Source organism: Pelodiscus sinensis, chromosome 23 (genome assembly GCF_049634645.1).
Source record: "Pelodiscus sinensis isolate JC-2024 chromosome 23, ASM4963464v1, whole genome shotgun sequence".
Classification (NCBI taxonomy): Eukaryota; Metazoa; Chordata; order Testudines; family Trionychidae; genus Pelodiscus; species Pelodiscus sinensis.
Genome location: NC_134733.1, coordinates 15354197 through 15375983, shown reverse-complemented (window position 1 = coordinate 15375983; position 21787 = coordinate 15354197). Strand labels below are relative to the sequence as shown.

The window sequence follows — 21787 nt, the reverse complement described above, 5'->3', positions numbered from 1 at the left end:
AGCCTTCCAGACTGCAGTGCTCTTAGTATCCAAGTGCCTTCAAGAAGGGTAATGAGGCAGTGCAATTAACATCTGTCACCTGTAGTTCTCTCGGCAGGGGGAGGGAATATTTATATTTAATCAAATCACATTAATTTTAATGTGCAATAAGAGAAGGAGCTTATTTGCTACCTCAGCCTCCCTAATGCCTTCTGTTAGAGCAAGAGCAGTTTTAGCATGTAGTTTTAGCTTCCCCAGACACACAAGCAGGTGTGTGCTAAGGTGTGTCTGCCGGCTACCCACATGACTGGTGCCAATGCTGGATTCAGCTCTGTCCCTCTCTAGGCCACCCGTCTTTCGGCTGCCACGCCCTTTAGGGCAGATCGTTTGTTCCGGTTGCGTGTCTGGGGGCAGGGCATTGCACAAATAAAGGGACTGATTGTCCAGCTCATGCTGCTCCCAAACCCATTGCTATCAAAGGGATACTGTGCATAGGGGAAAGCAGCATTCAGCCCCATTTTTAAAAAGAGGGTCTCAATTCTTTGCAACAAAGCTGTCCAAAGAGAGGCTTTCCTTTCCCTTCATCTCCTCTTGGCCCCCTCTCCCCCATCATTTCTCTTTGTTATTTGCAGGCTTTGCAGAAAAATCAGTGCTTTAAAAATAAGCCTTTTGATCAATTTAATTCACTTATGCAGAGTTGTGGTACGTTATGGGGATTCTATTCCCTTTAAGTCACAGGTGTTTTCTATGGCCCTGTAGTCACACTGTGTGCATGCGTGCCTCAGTTTCCCTGAGCACTGCATCAGTACCTAGATGGGAATGGGAATTTTGGTGCAATAGCCTCCCCCATGTACACACTTTGCTTTTCAACCTGAAGCCAGGAGGGGGTGGGACCAGGAGACATCTTTTGCCTGGAAAGCAGGACAAAGACTGGAGGAGGGGTCTGGCTGGAGGGCAGGGCCCAGGAGTTGGTAGCGGGTCGGTCTCAGCTGGCTTGGGGAGAACCAGGGTCCTGACTCTGGGCGCCTCTCTCCCAGAAATGGATTGTACTGGCTGCTTCTGGATACTGTGCTGACAGGTATGTTCTATTGCGTCCGTCACTCAATAAACCTTCTGTTCTACCTGCCGTCCGAGTCTCCCCTCAGACACTGGTTGCGGATGACCTAGGGTTTAAGCACTTTCATTTTTAATCAATTTAAATGTTCAGAGTTGTGCAAAATTATGGGTACCATGGTCAGACCATTATTTAAACACCAGCAGAGGCAGAGATTCAAAAAGAGCTAAAGCTTTAAACCAAAAAAAAGTCAGTCACACCTTAGCATAGCCCATGCAAGACAGCCGTCAAAGTCTAACAAGTTCTGAAGCAGCATTTCTTACTTTGCCTAGGTGTCAATTAGTGGAAATAGTCTTACCTCGAGAGGCTGAAATAGACGTGGACTGAAAAAAAGTCTCATCCCTCCACACCTAGTTACATTTTCTAAAGCTGTAAGCTCATCTGGGCAGAGAAGGTGCCCTTTGGCCATTATACAGGGATGTTAGTCTCATGTGATTCTCAACAGCTCATTTTAGAGCTATCCACAAGCTGAAGCCTTCTAAGCATCTGACCTTTGAAGGAAACTTCTGTGTTGGTTCCCAGCTTGCCCCCTCTCTCCATCACCTAAATCCTTCAATCCCAGCACCAACACAGGAAACTTGCGACCCAGGGTTTTAAATGGAAAGGGCCAAAAATCAGCTGCCATAAAGGGAGCCCACAACCTTTGTATTGCAGCAACTCTACAAGCTAATGGGCCGTTTGGGCTGACACTTTGCACTGGCAAGTGAGCCCAAAAGCAAATGCTTCTGAATGGGCCCCCGTTCTGGTAATGGGGAAGCCACATTACATTGCCCCGAGGCTGAAAGCCATAATGACGCAGCATGGAGCCGGTTTGGGGCATGAGGCAGGGCCTACTTTGAAGCATTCGATACACTGAGTGAAGCGAGTCTTAGGAGATTTGGTCTTGCCTTCCACTAGGTCCGCAAGGGGGGCTGGTTTTTAAACTGGCTTCCCTCAGACAGCACCCCGCGCTGCTCCCCCCGATACAGAGGCAATAGCGCGGAGCGGCAAGGGACTCTTCCGGAGTGAGGTCAGAGCTCACGGGCTATTCCAGAATAGTTGAGTAACTGGTAAGAATTCACAAGACTTCTGGGCTATTCAGTTAACCCATATTTAACACCCCTAACATGCACCACCAATAGAAACGCTGTTGTGAGTGCTTCACTAATCAGCTGGGCAGCATTTGAATCTATCCTGGGCTTCCAGCTTTGAGGCAACACTGCCCCACAACCTAGCAGCAGCCTCTTCCAGTAGTTTAGGGCAGGGTTTCCCAAGTTAGTGTGATCTCAGAACCCTTTTCATCTTAAAGGAATTTCAAGGAACCCCTAGGAATGCCAGGGTAAAATTTGTCAAGCAATAAAAAAAAATAGCCCCACTGAAATTGGTGGAGCCAAAAAAAAGTGCAAAATAGACTCTGTGTCTTTAAGAGATGTTGGGGGAGTGCTGCGTCCTCCGGAACCCTTACTTTCGCTTTGTGGAGCCCTAGGGTTCCATGGAGCACCAGTTGGGAAACACTGGTTTAGGGAGACACAGCAGGAGCCCTGCACTTCCTGTCAGCTGCTCCCCAGTGCCATCCATTGCTAATGGAGCCAGGACGCCTATTAATTACATAGTCCCTCGTAGCACCACAAGCTGCCCTGCAAATTGGAAATATTAGTGACCCAGAAAGCAGAAGCACGGTGTGAGACTGCTTTGCACCCCTATTGCTCTTTACACCTATGACTTTTTTTGTGAACTAGGGATGTTAAAATACCCATTTATAAAAGTAAACGTGTAACCACTGAATTTTCCAGCAGTTGCATGTTTACATGCAAAGGGGCAGGCGGGACCAGTGCTGACCAAATGCATATACCCAACTCCTGCCTGCCCCGCCCCCACACTGCTGCCTTTATATCAGAAGTGAGAGAGGGCTCACGCTGCTTGGCAGGAGCCAGTATGTACGGGCGCCAGCTCCTGCCTCCCTCCTCCCACACTGCTGGGGGGAGGGGGGAGAGGCAGCTCTGTGGGAGCCAACTCTCACCTTCCCCCCCCCCACATTGCCTCTGATACAGGAGGGAGGGGCTGCGTATAACCCTGAGGGTTAACCAGTGAGCCCATGGTTCATTGATTAACCCTATATATGAGGACTGGTCACATCCCTAGTTTTTAGGGACATTCATTATACTGACCAACACCTTTGCCAAGCAGGTGTGACAGCTGGTGTGGCAGACACTCTAGGGATTGAACTAGCAGCATCCACAGCTGAATGCGCAAATCTCTACAGCCTGGAATCTAGTCTCTGCAGCTGCAGTCTGAAACAGAACTGCATCACCTCTGGTTCGGGCAGAGAGAAGGATGTGCAACACTTACCAAGCCAGTAGGTTACCCTGGTACTAGGACAAAGCCATGTCTGGTGTAAACCTGCACATCTCATGTGCTCCAAGTCATGTCACCTGCTCAAGTCATTAGAGCTGGGAGAATATACCCCAGATGAAGATCTAGCCCCTTATTTTTGTTTTACGGACAGATGGGGAGGCAGAGTGTGCTACAGGCAACTGGCCACGATCACAGAGCACCAGGGCCAGAACGGAGAATAGAACCTAAGTGTCTAGACTCCTGCTTCTCTGCTCTAATACCCTTGCCTGTCAGAGGTGTGCTTCATAAGCAAACAAGACACACACCAGTTTAGTGTCATGCCTCTGCTTTTTTATTCCCTCCCCCCCTTATACTTGGGGACAAACATTCACGTGACACACTCTGCAGGGAAGAGTAATGCAAGTGTCAAAACTTTCCCCCTTTAAAAAAAAAAAAAAAAAAGTGTTCATATCCCAGATCATGAGCCAACACTTACTGCCCAGAAATGTTTTCCCTTCGCTCCAAATAGACTCCTTCAGTTACCACCTGAGACCAGACGCATTAGTTGTATTGCTGCAGTGTCTAGGAACACAATTTATTGATCAGGACCCCACTGTGCTAGGCTCTGTACAAAGAGAACATAAAGATGGCCTCTGTCCTACAGCTAACCACATCACCATTTACAGTGTCAGTCATTTGTGGTGTTGCTTTCCACTGCCCGCTCCCTCCATTTTCAATATGAACAACAGCTTTGAAAGTTACTTTTCTGGACAGATGCTAAGGACAAAGCCACTTGGGGGAGAGAGGGAATGTTAAGACCTATCTGTACAGTCCTATGCAGGTATTTGGGTTTCATAGGCCCACAAGACAAACAGTCCGTTTGTCAAAGAGAAATCCCTTGCACCATCTGGTTACCCATTTTAGACCCACTCTCGGGAAGCCAGTTACTAGACAGCTTCAAAGGCAACATCTTAACAACCCTCCCTGCATAAAGGCAGCACAACCTCTTGGTTCCCTCTCCACCCCATGAGCTGGAAACTGTTCCATGCCAACAGAACCCCGTGCCCATGAAGACTCCCAGTGAAGTAAATGGGGCTTTCAGACCTACTGCAAATCAGGAACAATTTTGTAACCAACTAGGATAGCACCAGATTTAGGCCTCTGGTATTTAGGGAGGACAATGGGAGTCAGCCCCACACACACACACGCCCCTTTCTGGGGAGAAAGGGAGCTTGGCAGACAGGGCCATCCTTAGCCATAGGCAGAATAGGCAATTGCCTAGGGCACCAGTATTTCTGGGGCACCAATACTGTAAGCTTATGTTTGTGTTGCTAAGAGCAAGTCAAGCATAGGGGCACCGGATTAATAATCCCGCCTAGGGCACCATAAATCCTAAGGACGGCCCTGTTTTCAGAGTTTGAATTAAGATGTTTTACCAGGAAAAAAAATCCTGCTCGCTTGTTAGAGGGAGCAGGGTGAGTCCCGCCTTCCCTACTTTAAACTACGGAGCACTTTTAAGGAGCGACCGAAACAGCCGCACACATTCGGGTTCACACACACCTCGGACCTGGCAGCCAGGACTCCGTTTTGCTCACACTGGGTGCTGCTACCTGCGGCCAGTGAAATGGAATTAAATCAAGCCCTATCGGCAAAGGATTCAAACGCTGGAGAAAGCGAGGGAGATGAGGCCTAAGAGGCAGAAAGTCCCTTTCTTTCTGTGTGCGAGCTAATGGCCAATATGAGCTGCCATCGACTTTGCACCTTCCGCTTCCTCTAAAACAATCCGGCCCAAGAGGCTGGGGGAGATTATTAAACAATGCAACATGCGCGCCCGAGCCAGCCTTTAAAACCAAAACAAAACGCCTACAAAGCGCAAACTTTCCAGCCTCCGAGAGCCAGGCTGAGGCTTCCCCCCGTGAGCGACTCGAAACCTTCCCGCGGCGAGGTGCCAGCCTCTGCCTGCCAAAGCAGCGAGAGCGGCGCAGGAAAGGGGACAGACCCCGCCACACGCCGGTGCGTCCTTCCAAGCCACAGCGACCTGCCCCCTCCCCACGGGTTGGCAAGGCGGGCGAACGAGGCACAAGCGCCGGCAGGACCGGGGAAGGTCGCCAGCCCGTACGACCCCCGGGAGCGTCCTCAGCCGTGGGGCGCCTGGACCGGCCGCTGCGGGAACCCGGAGCCCGCTCGGCCGGGCAGAGGGGCGCCCACCCGGGGCCAGGCGGGTGAGAAGGGCTGAGAACCGGGCGAGCCGCGAGGCAGCCCAGAGCCGGAGGGGGCCGGGCGCGGGCAGCCCTTACCTGCGGGAAGTCATCGCAGCGCACGGGACGGGCACAGCCGCGCTCCGCAAAGTGCACGATGCCGGCGAGCCGCAGCTGCACAGGGCACAGAAGGGGGCGGAGCTCCGTCCCCCTCCAGCCACACCCCCCTCCCGGGCCAAATATGGATTGGACGCGTCCCCGGGCCTCGTCCCGCCCCAGGTCGCTCATTGGTCAAGGCTGAGAGGCTAACCCCGCCTCTTCCAGCTGGGAGGTTAACCCACGTATTAGCAGGGGGAAAGCCCTCCCTGTGACGAAGGGAACCCCCGCCCTCTATCCCGCCCAGCATGGCAACGGGCACCGCCCAGCAACCGAGGGCGGCTCTTAAAGGGGCAGCACGCTCCCAGGGGAGGGGTTGGCTGAGGCAGCTGGGCCTAGGTTGGAAAGGCTGAGCCTGGCCTGGCTGCTGCAGGGGGAACGCAGCCTGGGGTGCCCCTGGGGCTGGGAATGGGTCAGGTGGTCCCAGGCCAGTGGGGTTGACGGGTAGCCAGGCACTGGGAGCTTTACAGTCGAACCCCAGGGCAGGTAGTGACCCTGCTCCGCTGCTGCCTAAATACATCCCCCGGGGCAGGGCGTGTGGCCTTTGTTCAAGCAACATCCTGGATCTGGCGCCTGACCCTCTGGCTCAGTTGTCTTGTGTGGCTTGGCGCTCACCGGGCAGAAGATCAGAGAACACACGTGGCCACGCCAGCCTGTGATCTCAGGATAGGCCTTTGTTTCAAATAAGCTTTGCCCTGTCATTTTTATACAATTGTTCTTTGTTTTCTGGAGGCAGGCGCTAGGAGCACAAATGTACCTGCCGGAGTAGAGAGAGAGAGAGAGAGACCCTCTCTGTTCTGCTGCCCACCACAGATACCATGGTGTTTCTTGCAACCCCAGTACCCAGGAACGCATTTTCCCACCTCCCTCCTATGCAACAGAGTCTGCTTTCCCAGGGGTGTCTGCATGCTTTTCTCTGCACACATACTTGCAAGCAGCCCCCTGAAGCAGGATTATACAAGGTGGATAGGATGTGGTCCAGATTTAGAAAAGGCTTCTAGATCATTTTGTATTAACTAATACGTTTAAGAGATTAATAAAAAAAATAAAACACTGACTCTACTGAAAAAATCTTCTTCCTCCAACACAGCCTACATGATCATGCCCCTGGTTTTTAAACTTTTATCATACATATGTAATTGGCATTTATGGCTTCTTATCACAACCTCTTGAAGTGCTTCCTACACATTAATTATGGCTCAGTAATTTCCCAGCGAGGGAACACATTCTCCCCTGCTTTCTGTGGCTTCCATTATCAATGGCTTAATGAATTCTGATGTGCTGTTTACCTTTCTCCACAGTTCAAGACCTTTGTGTATTTTCTTCAGCTCCATCACTGGAGGAACCTAACCTCAACTGCTCCCCTAAACAGTACCACTTAATTAAGAGGTCAGGGACCGCCCCCTCGCCTTTCCTTGTTGTGTTGTGATCTGAGTTGCTTTAATTGCCCAGCATGAAAGTTTACATAAGGTTGCCACCTTTCAAAATAAATAAATTAAAATGCAGCACATCATTACTTCATGGAACAGCATTATAGAATTACCGTAGCTACAACTGGAGGATAGTATCTTTGGCTTTTGTGGTCAAATGCCACAGTAATTCAACCCTCTGCATTAAGCACAGACATAATTCTTTCAGTTAATGACCATAGCATAAAGCTGCCCACTATGCGAGCACAATACTAGGTAGGAAGGAAAAATCTACTATGCTAGTACAAAAATCACATAGGTTGCTTAAATCTGCCAGCCATGCCTCTATGATATCAGACATTGCTAGGAGAAGCTGTGAAGCCCAAAACAATAATGGAGTTCAAAAAAGAACTAGACAAATCCATGGAAGATAAGGCCCTTGATGGCAATTAGTTAAGATGGTAAGGGATGCCGCCCCCTGATCTGGGTATTCCTAGTTTCTTGTTGCCAGAAGCTGGGAATGAGCAACAGGGGATGGATCAGCTGTTCTGTTCCTGCCCTCTGAAGCACCTGATATCAGCCACTGGTAGAAGACAAGATACTGAGCTAGATGGACCATTGCTCTAACCCAGTATGGCCATCATGGGCAGTGAGTACAAGAGGCAGGGGAGGGGGATGCCTTCCCAAACTGCCAGTCCAGGTTCACTCACACTGCACCCCTAGCCTCCACCTTCCCCTTCAGCACATGTCCCCTGTCTCCTGGGGCTGCCTGGCTTCAGCCCCACCAAGACTGGGGCTGTGCCTCCAGCTCTCCCGTGGGTGGGGAGGCTGGAGTCAGGCACCTGCACTCCGAGGCCAGGGGGCTGCCCACCATGCACCTTCCAGGTCCAAGGGGCCTCATGCGTTCCTGGGGCTGCCTGTCCTTACAGTGCAAGTGGCGCTTGACTCCCACAAGGCCCGGGGTGGCAGGGATGGGGCTTAAGGTAGAAGGGGTGGGGCTGGGGCTTGCCTCCCCCAGCCCTGGGTTCACCCAATGGCCATGATGAGGTAAGCATATGAGAACTGCCCCACCTGATCTTTAAAGGGGTGTGTGTGTGTGTGTGTGTGTGTGTGTGTGAAAATAGGAAGCGGCACATTCTGATCATCCCTGTGCCTATGCACCGATATTAGAGAGAGGATCAGGATCAGGTCTCAGAGGAACAACTTTGCCTCAGTACATCCCACTCTCCCTACCTCTAATATCATCAATTCACAGACACTTACCTTCCTTCCTTCCCCCCCCCCCCCCGCATCCCCCTTCTGTTCTGCAATGTGATTTGTCCTTTTCATATCTGTTCATTTTTTTAATTGTATCCTTTGGTATATATGGTTGTGACTACTTACTTCCACTATTTGATCTGAGGAAGTGGGTCTGGCCCACGAAAGCTCATCATCTAATAAACCATCTTGTTAGTCTTTAAAGTGCTACATTGTCCTGCATTTTGCTTCAACTACCCCAGACTAACACGGCTACATCTCTATCACTATCAGTACATCCCCACGCCCTAGCCTTCCCCTGTGGGTCTGTGATGAAAGTAGCAAGCCGATCATCAGCCTGGTTAGAGAAAGAAAAGGGGACGGGAAGCCATTTACCGGCCAACTGCTTCACAAACCAGACACTAGAGGGCAGGACAGGTACAAACCAGTAGTGCCTGAGTAGGTCTGGGAGAAGCTAATCGGCAGCAGAGCTGCGACAACTCACAGGTGCAGCAACTACAGGTGTGGGGGGTGCAGCAGCATCTCCAGGCTCCCAACTTAGCACCCAGGGTCCTGGCCATCTCCCAACAAGCTCCGCTTCTGACCCGTGCCAAGGGACCCAGTGGCTGGCTCCACACCCGGAGGCCTGGCTGCTGTCCCATGCACCCAGGGCTCTGCTGTTGGCCCTACACGCCAGGGGCTCTGTTGCTGGCTCCAGACATGGGATCGTGGCCACCGGCTCTATACCAGGAGGGAGGGGGACTCTGCTTCGGTCCTGTGCGCTGGTGGTTGTGATGCCATTCCCATGCCCTGGGTCATGGCTGCTGACCCCACATGCCAGGGCTTTGCTCCTGGTCTCTGCTCAGGGGGGCAGGACAGAGGAAAGGGGGTGTCACCACCCACCACTCTTAAAAAGGCTCCTACACTACTGCTACTACTTTTGTTCAGTGAGGGAAGCCTGGTGCTATAGACCTGAAGGATGCAGGCTGGAGCATGTTTACCTTGCATCTTTCAACAGACCGATCACACAGGTGGTAGGACGGCCAGCCCCTGCTTCAGAGCTGGGCAGGGACAGACACAGGCAAGCAGGGGGATAACGTGCAAGAGCAGAGAAGGGGAAAAGAAAAGGCGGAAACGATGAAATATGCAGGCCTGAGTCCCTGAAGTTTGGTCAGAGAGAAGAATAGAAGGTCTAACCCCATGACATGGGGTGGAAGGGGCAGAGCTTTTTAAGTATGAAAGTCAATAGAAAGATTTGTGTGGTTATTCTTTGAATTGTGCCCTAAAATAAGGGCGAGGCAGTGCTGTTTAGGGGACACAGGACAGGACAGGGAGTCAGGAGTTTTGGCCTGCATTCCCTACACTGCCAGCGAGCTGCTGTGAGACTTGGACAAGTGATTTCCCTGCTCTGTAATGCGGTTTCCACTCTCACCTTTTGCTTAGGTGGTGAGCTCTTTTGGGGAGGGGCTACCTCCCACTATGTGTTCGTACAGACCCCAGCACAATGGGACCCTGATCTCTGTTGGAGCCTCTAGGTACCAAATACAAATAGTAGACGTTACTGGCAGATCACACTTTCTATTTCACTTGCAAACCAACAACTGCCCCAAGAAGCAAAAAAATCTTCACAGCGCTGTATCAAAACACAGTTACAAAACAAAAGCACCTGCAATAATGAGAGAGCAGCACAGTCCCTAATATACCTCAATCCTCCATTTACATGGAAGTCTTAATCCCAATGTGCTTTAAAAAGCAACGCAGAGCAGCCATTTCAGCCACCGCCAAAGGGCCTCCACTTCTGGGGCGGCACACAGGGGCTGTGTCCAGACTCAGGGGTTTTTTCGAAAAAAGTAGCCTTTTTTCGAAAAAACCTCACCTGCGTCCAGACTCAAGCCGCGTTCTTTCGAAATTAAATCGAAAGAACGCGGCTTTTCTTTCGATGGCGGTAAACCTCATTTCACGAGGAAGAACGCCTTCTTTCGAAAGTTCCTCTTTCGAAAGAAGGCGTTCTTCAATGTAAATAGGGCTTCTTCGAAAGAGAGCATCCAGACTCACTGGATGCTTTCTTTTGAAAAAGCAAGCCGCTTTTTCGAAAGTTCAACGTGCAGTCTAGACGCTCTCTTTCGAAAGAGCCTCTTTCGAAAGTATCTTTCGAAAGAGCCTCTTTTGAAAGAGGCTTGCAGTCTAGACATAGCCAGGGAGTGCAACACTACACAGGTTAAGACAGGAAGGCTACGTCTAGACTGGCATGATTTTCCGCAAATGCTTTTAACGGAAAAGTGTAGACACAGCCGAAGTGAAGAAAACTGCATCCGAGTGAATGTGGGAGAATTTCGGAAGAGAGGGATGCAATGGCTCCAAAGTGGAAGGTGCCACCTTAGTATGTGTACGAAGCTACCACAAGATCGTGCATCATAAAAGTAAGAAAAAAAAGGAAATGTAGGCTCTCCAGTTTGAGAAAGCTGCTAATGGGCTGTTCCGGTTTGTTTATCTAAAAGCTCTGTAGCCACGGAGCCTCCCCGCTCCCTTTGGCTCTGGTTCACTGTTTCCAGCCAAGGGGTTGCTGTGGGAAGCTTTCGATAAACAAACCTGAGCCGCCCTGTGCCAGGGTGCGGTCACAGAAGACCCCGTGGGGCCATTTCCCGGTGTCCTCATAAAACGGGGGGGGGGGAGCCTTTTCTGGGTAGGAGGCCCCTGACCTACAGAAAAATCAGTCGGGAGCTGTGCACAAGTGTGAAGGAAAAAGACAGTCCCCACCCACGTCCCCTCGCACACCAGAGCCTGCGGGGGCCCAGGCTAATAGATTTTGTGTGGTCCAGCAGCAGGGGAGTTGGAGTGCCAGCACGGGCTCCCCGTTGCAGGGGGTGGGGCTGATTCCCCCGGGGCCTTAGGTGCCCCACCCTTGTCATAAAACCTGCCTTCTTGCTCTCTCTCCGGGGCCCCTCCCACCCTGTCCTGCTCGGCCAGATCTTCTGGCCTCTCCTAGACAAAGCAGAGCTGAGATTCCCCTCCTCCCCCGCAAAGAATAATGCAGACACTGAATCACTTCAGCTCTGGGAAAGTGCAGTTCAAGGGTAGGCGCAGCACCCAGGAAACCTACCTCCAAATGGGATCAAAGCCCCAGATACGTCTTTCATGGGGTGAGGGTTTCACAGGTTGAAAGCACATTCAGGTAAGCCCCCTTTCACAATGAAAGGAGGATGTGCACACTGATTCTCCCCCCCCCCCCCGCCCACCACCACCTTACAATTATTTACAATCATTTTTATTAGGTACAAACGTTAGGATTTAAGTGGTTGCAAGTGAAAAAAGGCAGATCAAAGTAAGGTACAGAATTAAAGTAAAACACATAGACATAGCTAGCACCAACACACTAAAGCTCACTGCAAACTTACCCTAAAACTGTTCTTATTTCTAACAAACCTTCAAGTCAGAGACTTGGGTCCCCAGCGATCCTTTTGGGTGTGTCACGCCAGCTGCAGACAAACAGCCTGCTCTCTTCTCAGCTTAAATAGACTTTTTCCTTAGGTTGGAATCCTTTGTACTACAACCCCTCACCCCTTTTCCATGGAAGATTACCTGGTTAAACTGGTATAAGTTGGTCCGGTCACAAGCCTTTCCAGGACCAACCACAGCTCAAACTTACGAGACAAAACAAGGCTGTTGACAAGCCATAAGGTTGCCAGAGGAGATGGCTCTCATTTGCGCATTTAAAACCCTACAAAATTCCATCCAGCGTATTTCTAACTTTACATACAAGAATGATACATGCACCAAAACAAGACATACAGATCCAGCAGACTGTGACATTAAAATGGATAGGTTACATGAGCTATTTTCTCTAAAACATCGAGCAAGGGCGGCAGGTATCACAGGTGGGGGAAGGCTGGGGCCCGGGAGCCTGGGACCACACACTCTCCAGCCTCCCTGTGCTCCAGGGCCAGGGAGGCGGAAGCCAGGCATTGCCCCACCTCTCCATGATGCTGGGGGGGGGGGGGGCTGGCTAAGCTTCTATGCTGGCAGAGCCTGGGGGCAGGGGTGGGGCCTTGCCTCCCCCAGCCCTATCTTCATCCATTGCCCATGACTTTGAGCTATGCATGTCTGTATGCAAAAGACAATTTCACACAGCATGGGGCGGGGGGACCGTCACAGGCCCATTAACAGCTTGAGACCAGAAAGAAATTGCCATTTTGGATGCCCAGCAACTTAAATCCAGAACGCTGTCGGTTGTCAGCCTTCAGCTCACCGGATGCGATCTACAGCCAGGCTTCTTCTACCCGACAGCTTGAAGGTCTAATTCCGGGTGACGTCTATACTGCAACACTATTTTGAAATAACTTAGGGTATGTCTACACTAGAAAGTTAGTTCGAACTAACGTCCGTTAGTTCGAACTAACTTTCCTAGGCGCTACACTAGCGCTCCGCTAGTTCGAACTTAATTCGAACTAGCGGAGCGCTTAGTTCGAACTAGGTAAACCTCATTTTACGAGGACTAACGCCTAGTTCGAACTAGCTAGTTCGAACTAAGGGCTGTGTAGCCCTTTAGTTCGAACTAGTGGGAGGCTAGCCCTCCCCAGGTTTCCCTGGTGGCCACTCTGGCCAACACCAGGGAAACTCTATGCCCCCCTCCCGGCCCCGGACCCCTTAAAGGGGCACGGGCTGGCTACGGTGCCCGTGCCAGGTGCAAGCCTGCCAGCACCCAGCTAGCAGACCCTGCACCTGGCACGGCACAGAGCCACCCACCCGATGCCCCCCAGCCCACCCCCTCTTGCCGGGACCAGGCTGGCGGCTCCCGGGAGCTTGCCCTGGACCGCAAGAGGCGGGCACCTTCCTGGGCTAGTGCGGACATCGTGGACCTCGTCCACGATCTCCGCACTAGGCACAGGAAAGTGGCCGGCTAGGGCAGGAGAGCTGCCAGCCTGGCCACCCAGGACCAGGTGTGCATGAAAATCAAGGGGGTCCACTGAGACCCCCGACACTGAGCCCTGAGCTTACAATGGCCGTCCTGGGTCAGACCAAAGGTCCATCTAGCCCAGTAGCCTGTCTGCCGACAGCGGCCAACCCTAGGGACCCTGGAGGGGATGGACCGAAGACAATGACCAAGCCATTTGTCTCATGCCATCCCTCTCCAGCCTTCCACAAACTTTGGGCAGGGACACCACTCCTACCCTCTGGCTAATAGGACTCCATGGACCCAACCTCCATGACTTGATCTCACTTCCCTTTCAACTCTGTTCTAAGTTGTAGCCTTCACAGCCTCCTGCAGCAAGGAGTTCCGCAGGTTAACTATTTGCTTTGGGAAGAACAACAACTTTCTCTTACTAGTTTCAAGCCTGATACCCATTCCTTTCCTTTGGTGTCCTCTAGTCCTTCTTTAGGGGAACTCAGGAAGAACTTTTCTGAATGCACCCTCTCCACCCAACCCCTGCTTTTAGAGACCTCTATCCTGTCCCCCCTCCGTCTCCTCTTTTCTAAGCTGAACAGTCCCAGTCTCTGTAGCCTTTCTTCATCTGGGACCTGTTCCCAACCCCTGATCATGTTAGTTGCCCTCCCCTCTCCCAGCCTTTCTCTTCCCCTCTCCCACCTCCTTTTCCCAGTCTCCCCCAGTTTTGTTCAATAAAGACAGAGTCAATGTTGGAAGAAACGTTATCTTTATTTTGTACATCAATAAGAAGGGGGGCTAGGGAAGGGTAAGTGGAAGGAGGTGAGGGAGGAATGGGGTACGAGCCCCCGATGGGGAGGACTGGGCTGGCTCTGCGGGCTTCTGGGGGTGGAAGCTGTCCTGCAGCCCCCCAATTACTCCCTCTCCCCAGATGGCAGCCTGCGGCAAGTGCAGCCGGGCTGATGGCCGAGTGGTGTGATGTGCCCAGTGTGGGCACTCAGGGCACTCCAAGCCAGAACTTCTTTGCAAGCGGGGCACCCCTTAGAACTGTGTGTCCGGGGTGGGGGTCGGGACCCTTTAAGCGCAGCCCTCGGCTAGCCTGAGACAGTATCTCCATGCTCTAAGTCCTCCTTTTATGCCCTGCCGGCACTGCTTCCGGCCATCATTAAGCCCTGTTCAGAGTCCACTCAATGTGGACTTACTAGTTCGAACTAGCAAAACGCTAGTTCGAACTAGTTTTTAGTTCTAGATGCGTTAGTTCGAACTAGCTTAGTTCGAATTAACTAATTCGAACTAAGTTAGTTCGAACTAGCGCTGTAGTGTAGACGTACCCTATGTCCACGTCTGCGCAGCAGGCAGGTATTTCGAAATAGTAACAAAATACTGTCAAGCTAGAGGACTTCATATTCCGACTCCTGTAACCCTCACTGTGTGAGGAATAAGGGACGTTGGAGGAAGAGTGCTCTATTTTGAAAGAAGTGCTGAGTAGATGCTCCCTATTTCAAAATAAGCTACGCAATTGATGTAGCTCAATTTGCGTAGCTTATTTGGAGCTAAGCCCTGCACTGTAGACACATACCTTGTGTCCTGCTGAAATCAATGGAATTCAACGGGCATAAATGAGAGAAGAATCAGAGAGACTTCCTCTTTCACACAGGGCTAGGCACTAATGTCAGCTTCAGGTAAAACCAATGGGCTATGTCTAGACTGGCCAGTTTAATCAGCCACTTTTCTGGAAAAACTTGCCAGCTGTCTACACTGGCCACTTGAATTTCTGCAAAAGCACTGACTTCCTACTGTAAGAAGTCAGTGCTTCTTGCGGAAATACTATTCTGCTCCCATTTGGGCAAAAGTCCCTTTTGCGAAAAACTTTTGCGCGAAAGGGCCAGTGTAGACAGCTCAGATTAGTTTTGCGCAAAAAAGCCCCAATCGCGAAAATGGCGATCGGGGCTTTTTTGTGCAAAAGCGCGTCTAGATTGGCCAGGGACGCTTTTCCGCAAAAAGTGCTTTTGCAGAAAAGCATCTGTGCCAATCTAGACGCTCTTTTCCGAAAATGCTTTTAACGGAAAACTTTTCCGTTAAAAGCATTTCCGGAAAATCATGCCAGTCTAGACGTAGCCATGGTGTCCTGGAAAAAGCTAAGCCAAGCCCTTGTAGCCTCTCATTACATGTGAAGGCTGATTGGGGAGCTGTCTGCAATGAATTGGATGGAGGTCTAGGTTTCTAGTTGTCCCCATCAGAAGCGCTATCCAGCTAATTGGTGCTCCTGCTAGTCTCAGCCAAGTGGGCAGGGATGGAATGGGCCATGAAGGGGACATTCAGCCTCAGCTCCAAGATACAAAGTGGAAAGTGACTGTCTATGAAGGATTATTGCAGAAAGGGACCTAGCAGCCATAATGGAGCACAAGCTAAATATGAGTCAACAGTGTGACACTGGTGCAAGAAAGCAAACAGGATTCTAGGATGCATTAGCAGGAGCGTTGTGAGCAAGATACGAGAAGTCATTCTTCTGCTCTAATCTGCGCTGATTAGGCCTCAATTGGAGTATTGTGTCCAGTTCTGGGCACCACATTTCCAAAAAGATGTGGCAAAACTGGTGAGGGTCCATAGAAGAGAAACAAAAAACAATGAAAGGTTTAAAAATATGACCTGTGAGGGAAGACTGAAAGAATTGGGTTTGTTTAGTTTGGAAAAGAGAAGACAGAGCGGGGACATGATAGCAGCTTTCAAATACCTAAAAGGTTATTACAAGGAGCAGGGACAAAACTATTCTCCTCAACCTCTGAGGATAGGACAAGAAGCAATGGGCTGAAATTGCAGCAAGGAACGTTGAGGCTGAACTTTAGGAAAACCTTCCTGTCAGGGCAGTTCAGCACTGGAATAAATTGCATAGGGAGGTCGTGGGATCTCCATCATTGGAGATATTTAAGAGCAGGTTAGATAAACATCTCTCAGGGGTGACCTAGATGGTGCTTGGTCCTGCCGTGAGGCAGGGGACTGGACTTGATGATCTCCAGGTCCCTTTTAGTTCTAGGATTCTAGGATTCAATGCGGTTCACCTCAAATGAATTGGCTCTTGGGCCAGACCTTGCTGGTGTTGATCAGCAGCAGTGGAGCTAGACTCCGGCTGGCCCATTGTGAGAACGCTCGTACAAACGGCGCCCCGTTTGGCCATCCGCAGTGTAAATCCAGAAGACTTTAACAATTTACACCGCTTTATCTGAGGGCAGGTTTTACCCCAAAGAAAGTACTTGCCTCTGGCCACTTTCCCGAGCACTGGGAGAAAACAAAGCCAGCTGTCTAAGGCAGAAAAAGCCAGAACATGACTGACCAAGTCCCCTTCTCCCCCAGCCGTGTACCCACTTGCAGTAGCACAAATAGCAATTTTAGAACTATAATAAGACCCACTGAATTCCACATCTATTCGGGGAATACCCAGAGCACTGGCAGCAGAAGCAAGCTCGTTTTTCAGCAGGGAGGCTGGCAGGGCTGCATAGTTTCCCTCCCAGTTTTGAACCAGTGGATGTTAAAACGGGTGATGAGGCACAAGAGATAAAATAGCCACAAAAAAGAGCCCTGCTGTTGCGACCGCTCGCTCTTGGGAACTCCTTGTAAGGCTCCCTTCTGTGCGATGGGTTCCACTCGCGGCAGACATGACCGGTCAAAGTCCCGTTGGGCTGAATGGAGATCAGGAACCGTTCTGAACCATTTCCAGCAGTTTGAGAGAGGAGTCTATCCTGAAAGTTTCATGGGATGAGAAGCAAAACCAACCTTCGCTACATGAGACTGCTGAGCTGTAATTCATATGCCAATTTGACGTCATCAGAACGGGTCTGAATAGGGAGCGAGAATGGCTTTCTCATTATAAGAAGTAATTTTCCATTTCAGGTAGTATCACCTTCTTCTCCACATCCGCCCTGATTCAATTAGTGCTGGAGTAACATTCCCATCTCTGTACCCCTGCCATCTGTTTCTTTTTCTTTCACTTCATGCCTCTGATAAAGTGAGTCGCAACTCATGGAATCTAATACCTTAATAAAATTTTTAGTCTTTAAAGTGCCAGCAGACTCCTTGGTGTTTTTGCAAAAATCTTCTTGAAAGGATCTCATCCTGTGTTAGCCTGGAACCTATTAGAGTAACGGCATTAGAAAGCCAGGACCCAACTTGTTGCTGTAAATCAGCCCCTTCCCCCAAAAACTAATAAAACTGCTACCACTGCCATCAGCTGGGAATCTGACCTCCAAGTTTCGATCCAACCTCAGTAACGGCATTCTCCACTGAGTTATGCAGGTGTGATTCAAAAGTGGAGAATCAGGCCTTTGGATGGTAAGATTTTCAGTGCGGGGACTGCCCTTGGTAGGGATTTGCACAGGATCTTGCCCAATAGGGTCCTCAACTGGTGTTCCCGGTAAGCCAAGTGCTCGTGCGGCCATTCAGGAGAGAGTCAAATGCCCCCCAGCTGATTAGTAGAGCACCCACAGCTAGGTTTGTGTTTCTCTGGGTGGTGAATTTGCACACAAAATTTTATTGCACACGTAGATGAAAAATTCCACACGTGGATGGAAAAGATTAGAGGGAACACTGTCCTCAACCCATATATGAACACTATGTGATCATTAACCACCATGCTCAGGAGTGGCCTGAGGATGGCTGCGGCAGCTGGCGCCCTAGGCGGAAGGTGCGATCGGCATCCCCGCCTGCTTGGCCGACAATGGCCATGATGTAATCACGGGGCGCCAAGGCACCCTGTGACGTCATCATCGGGCGCCCGGGCCGGCGGCGCCCTAGGCAACTATCTAGTCTGCCTAAGCTCACGGGCCGCCCCTGACCATGCTACATGTCTAGCTAAAGCCCATTGCTTTGATCCCTAGTCAACTCCAGTGGGTGCTAGGCTGGAAGTCTATGTTGCTGGTGGTTGTGGTGCTGCTGCTCTCTCTGCCCCAGCGCCCCCCCCCCCCCCCACCAGTTTGGATCCTGCCAAGGATAGCTTCTTTGCTACCTCCCTTTTCATTTGGTGTCCAAAGGCAACTGTTCTGGCGCATGCCAGGGAGGGATCTCAGACATCCGCGGAGGGACGAGGGGGTGTCGGCAGCGATGCATGCCCCACATAACTGTATGGGAAGGGGGTGGGAGTGGGAATCGGCTCCTGTTTAAGGAATCCATCATTCCTGCCCAAGCCTACAGGCATTTCCTGAAGCAGGCTCGGGACGTGGTATATTTAGCTTTAATAGATACGTTCTGCTAGGCATTCGCACCAGGGAAGCAGTCTGGTAAAGGCCGAGAGGCTAAAGGGCAGGGACGCGCATGCAGGAGGCATTGGGTCTATTAACACTCTAGCCCCCACCAGAGAACATAACTAGAGCAGGGGATTTGCCTTCCACCTGGCGAGGGCATTGCCCTTCTGGAGAGTCCTAAGGCAAGTAAACCAGAGGCTCCTAATATTGCTCCCATTGGCTTCAGCAGGAGCATACTTTATGCTTCACAAAGAGCACCCCTGAAATGCAGCCCCCTCTGGGGCGGAGCAGCGATCAGCCCCTAGAACAAGTTCAGCAGAGAGGAGAGGGAGAGTTCAGGCTAAGGGCAGGTGTATGAAATCCAGTCCTTGAAAAAAGTACCAGGGAACTCGAGGAGCCTCATTATCCACACAGCTAACACTGGCGTGTCGAGCCTGCGTTCTAGGCAGCTGCAAATCTCAGCAGCCATGTGGCTGAAGTTCTCTGCCCGGGAGGGTTTAAATAGATGCCAGAAGGACTCATTTGGCCCTATGGTACTAAGGGTTTAAATAGACCCCAGATATTTAAATCATATTGAAATAAGGTCCGACATCCAATAGGATCCTGAAGCATTTCCATGAGCCAATCACTGATTTAACATCTCTCCCTCATCCATTTAGTCTCTCATTTCTCCTCCTGGAGAAATGCAGCCAGTTCTGGGATGGCACGCAGCCGCTGTTTAACAGCACACAGCAGTACTATGCAAGTAAAGACCACCGACGTAACTAAAAGTACAGGGGCTGAGATGCTAGTGTGGCAGAATGGAACCAGCCAAACTGGACTTTGGTTTGACCATATTTAGTACCACTCCCCCCAGTTTCAAAAGGGACATGAGCTAAGTAGCGCTAGGAAGAGGCCAGGCTCAGATACTTACAGCTCAAATGAAAGACAGCATGCAGAGCCGCACAGCGCCCCGAACCACAGGAGGGTACCCATTTCGAAATAAGGGAAGACAACACAATGCTGCTGAGGTCCCATCCCGTCCAGAAGCCCCCGGGCTTTCTTTGAGCATTTCACAGCCCCGTATTGGGCAGCTTAATGCAGGAGGTGAGACACACTCCTCACCCAGGAAGGCCAGCAGCTCGGACAGCTGAGTCGCTGGGGCAAGCGCCTCTCCGCCCTTAGGAGTGACCGAGCCGACGATAATGAGAGTCCTCCCGTGGACTTGGATGGGCTCCCGATCCGGCCCTCGCTGCATGCGTGCAAACGCCAGCCTTCCTTCTCTCATTGTAACAACCGGCCACAACCTTTTCCCCTTCAGCAACATTCCCAGCCTTGCGGCAGGGCAGCCAGCTTTCACTTGGGTGAGATACATCCCGAAAGGAGGGATGTCTAATAACCCTTAATGACAGCAGCCGTGCCGCAGGCTGCGTACTGAGAGAATGAGGGATGGTTATAGGAGTCAATGTTATTTGCCAGGGCCAGGACCTTGTTTCACTCACCCAGGCCCTCCCTAGCAATAAGATCCAGTCCTCAGAGCACTTTTTCCAGCCTTCGCCCTCTGGGCATTTTACTGAGATGGAGACATCTCATTATCTGTGGTTTTGCAGCTGGGGAAAGTGAAGTGCAGCAGGCGACCAGCCTAGCCTGGGGCCACGGAGCCCGGCACTGACAGAGAAGAGAATCAAATTCAGCTCCCCCGGTTCCCAGTGCCATGCGCGCCTCACTCCATACAAATGTGTCAAGCAGCACTGGGGGGGAGGGGCACGCTGCTTATTGAGTCAGGCGCTTTGTCTGCAGGAACAGAGAGACGGTCCATAAGTCACAGATCTCCCCACTCCCCGCTGGCAGCCTCCCCCACTCAGTCTGGGGACAGCAGAGTGATCCCAACCCAGACGGAGTTCCTGGGGCAGAAAGTCGTGCGAGGAAGCATTACAAGTGCACCCTCACCTTCCGTGCTGGACACCCTGCGCCTGGGAGCTGCCCTGCCAGATCACTCCCTTCCCGTCCAAGCCTGGGACTTTGGAGCTTCAGTGGGGCTGGGTGGAAGCAGGGAGACGTGTCCTCTCGCTGAGGGCTGGCCCTACCATGAGGCAAGGTGAGGCGGCCGCCTCAGGTGCCAGACAGTGGGGGGGCTCGGCTAAGACCCAAAGTGGAGAAAATTGTGTCTGCTGCTGGTGCGTATGTAGGTAGCAGAGCAGTCCCAGGAGAGGAGTAGAACAGGAAGAAGGCAGAATCGAGAGCTTTCAACGTTTTGGCCCAAGCGAGGGGCTATGGGGGCATCATTTGAGCTCCCCGCCTCAGGTGCCAAAATGTTGTGGGCCGGCCCTGTGGCCCCTTGACATGCACTGGACCAGTGTTTCTCAGCCAGTGGTACGATTCCCCTTGGGGTACTCAAGAGACATCTGGGGGGGTACATCAACATCTGAAATTTGGAGAAAACTGAATTTTTGTTTTAAGTATTACAGCACTTGATTATTTTTTACTTTTTACACCCAAAAATATCATTGCCCGCCCAGCTACGATTAAGTTGTTTAAACAAATGTGTTTGCAATGGTAGAAAAAAAAATTGTGTCTGAAAACTGTAGGTATGGGGGGGTAACATTTTTTTTTAAAAAGGGTACTTTATTAAAAAAAAGTTGAGAAACACTGACCTGGAGCCTTTGGAGGGCGGGAGCCGAAAGCCAGTTCTTTAACTGGCAGTAGAACGGGGCCATAGGAGCCATGGCAGGCTCTTGGAAGAGGCTGGGAGCAAGGATGGAAAAGGCTATTGAAAACCCCCTCATCTCTCACCCCGTAGCACAGGGAGTTTTGAATGACTGGTCATAACCTACTACTGGGGGGTGGAATGTCGGGCGCTGGGTCTCGTTGCTGCGGGGGATCAGGTGACCCGTGGGGGTGCCAAGACAGTGACCTGCCTGTCCTGGTACCGCAGACTGCACAGAGCCCAGAAGCAGCCAGCAGCAGGCCCAGCTCCTAGAATGGGGGTGGGGGAGCACACAGGGCTTCATGCATTGCCCCTGCCCTGAGCACTAGCTCCGCACTCCCACTGGCTGGGAACTGGCTGCTTCTGGGGCGCAGCAAGGTCTGTGGTGCCAGGAGAGGCAGGAATCTGCCTTAGCACCCCCACTGCACCACTGACCGGGAGCCACTCAAGGAAAGCCCCTCCTGTCCCAGCCCTGCCCCCACAAAGTCCAAGCCCCCTCCTGCCCTCCAAGTTCTGTTGGGTGGGGGCAGCAACAATTTTCTTCAACTGGGTCATGAGGAAAAAAGTTTGACACCCGCTG

At 51.4% G+C, this 21787-nt stretch overlaps 1 protein-coding gene across 2 annotated transcripts in view; it reads right to left on the bottom strand.

Annotated features, from left to right (window-relative positions):
- LOC102443910 (tyrosine-protein phosphatase non-receptor type 11-like) overlaps window positions 1-5880 on the bottom strand; it is a 110961-nt gene extending 105081 nt beyond the window's left edge. Inside the window, exon 1 of one of the 2 annotated variants that reach the window (XM_075906704.1) lies at window positions 5704-5880. In XM_075906704.1, coding sequence (XP_075762819.1) covers window positions 5704-5717 — 14 coding nt within the window. In that variant the 5' untranslated portion in view covers window positions 5718-5880. The remainder of the gene's footprint in view (window positions 1-5703) is intronic. The other variant, XM_075906706.1, reaches the window with a different exon arrangement.
- Window positions 5881-21787: the final 15907 nt, after the last annotated feature.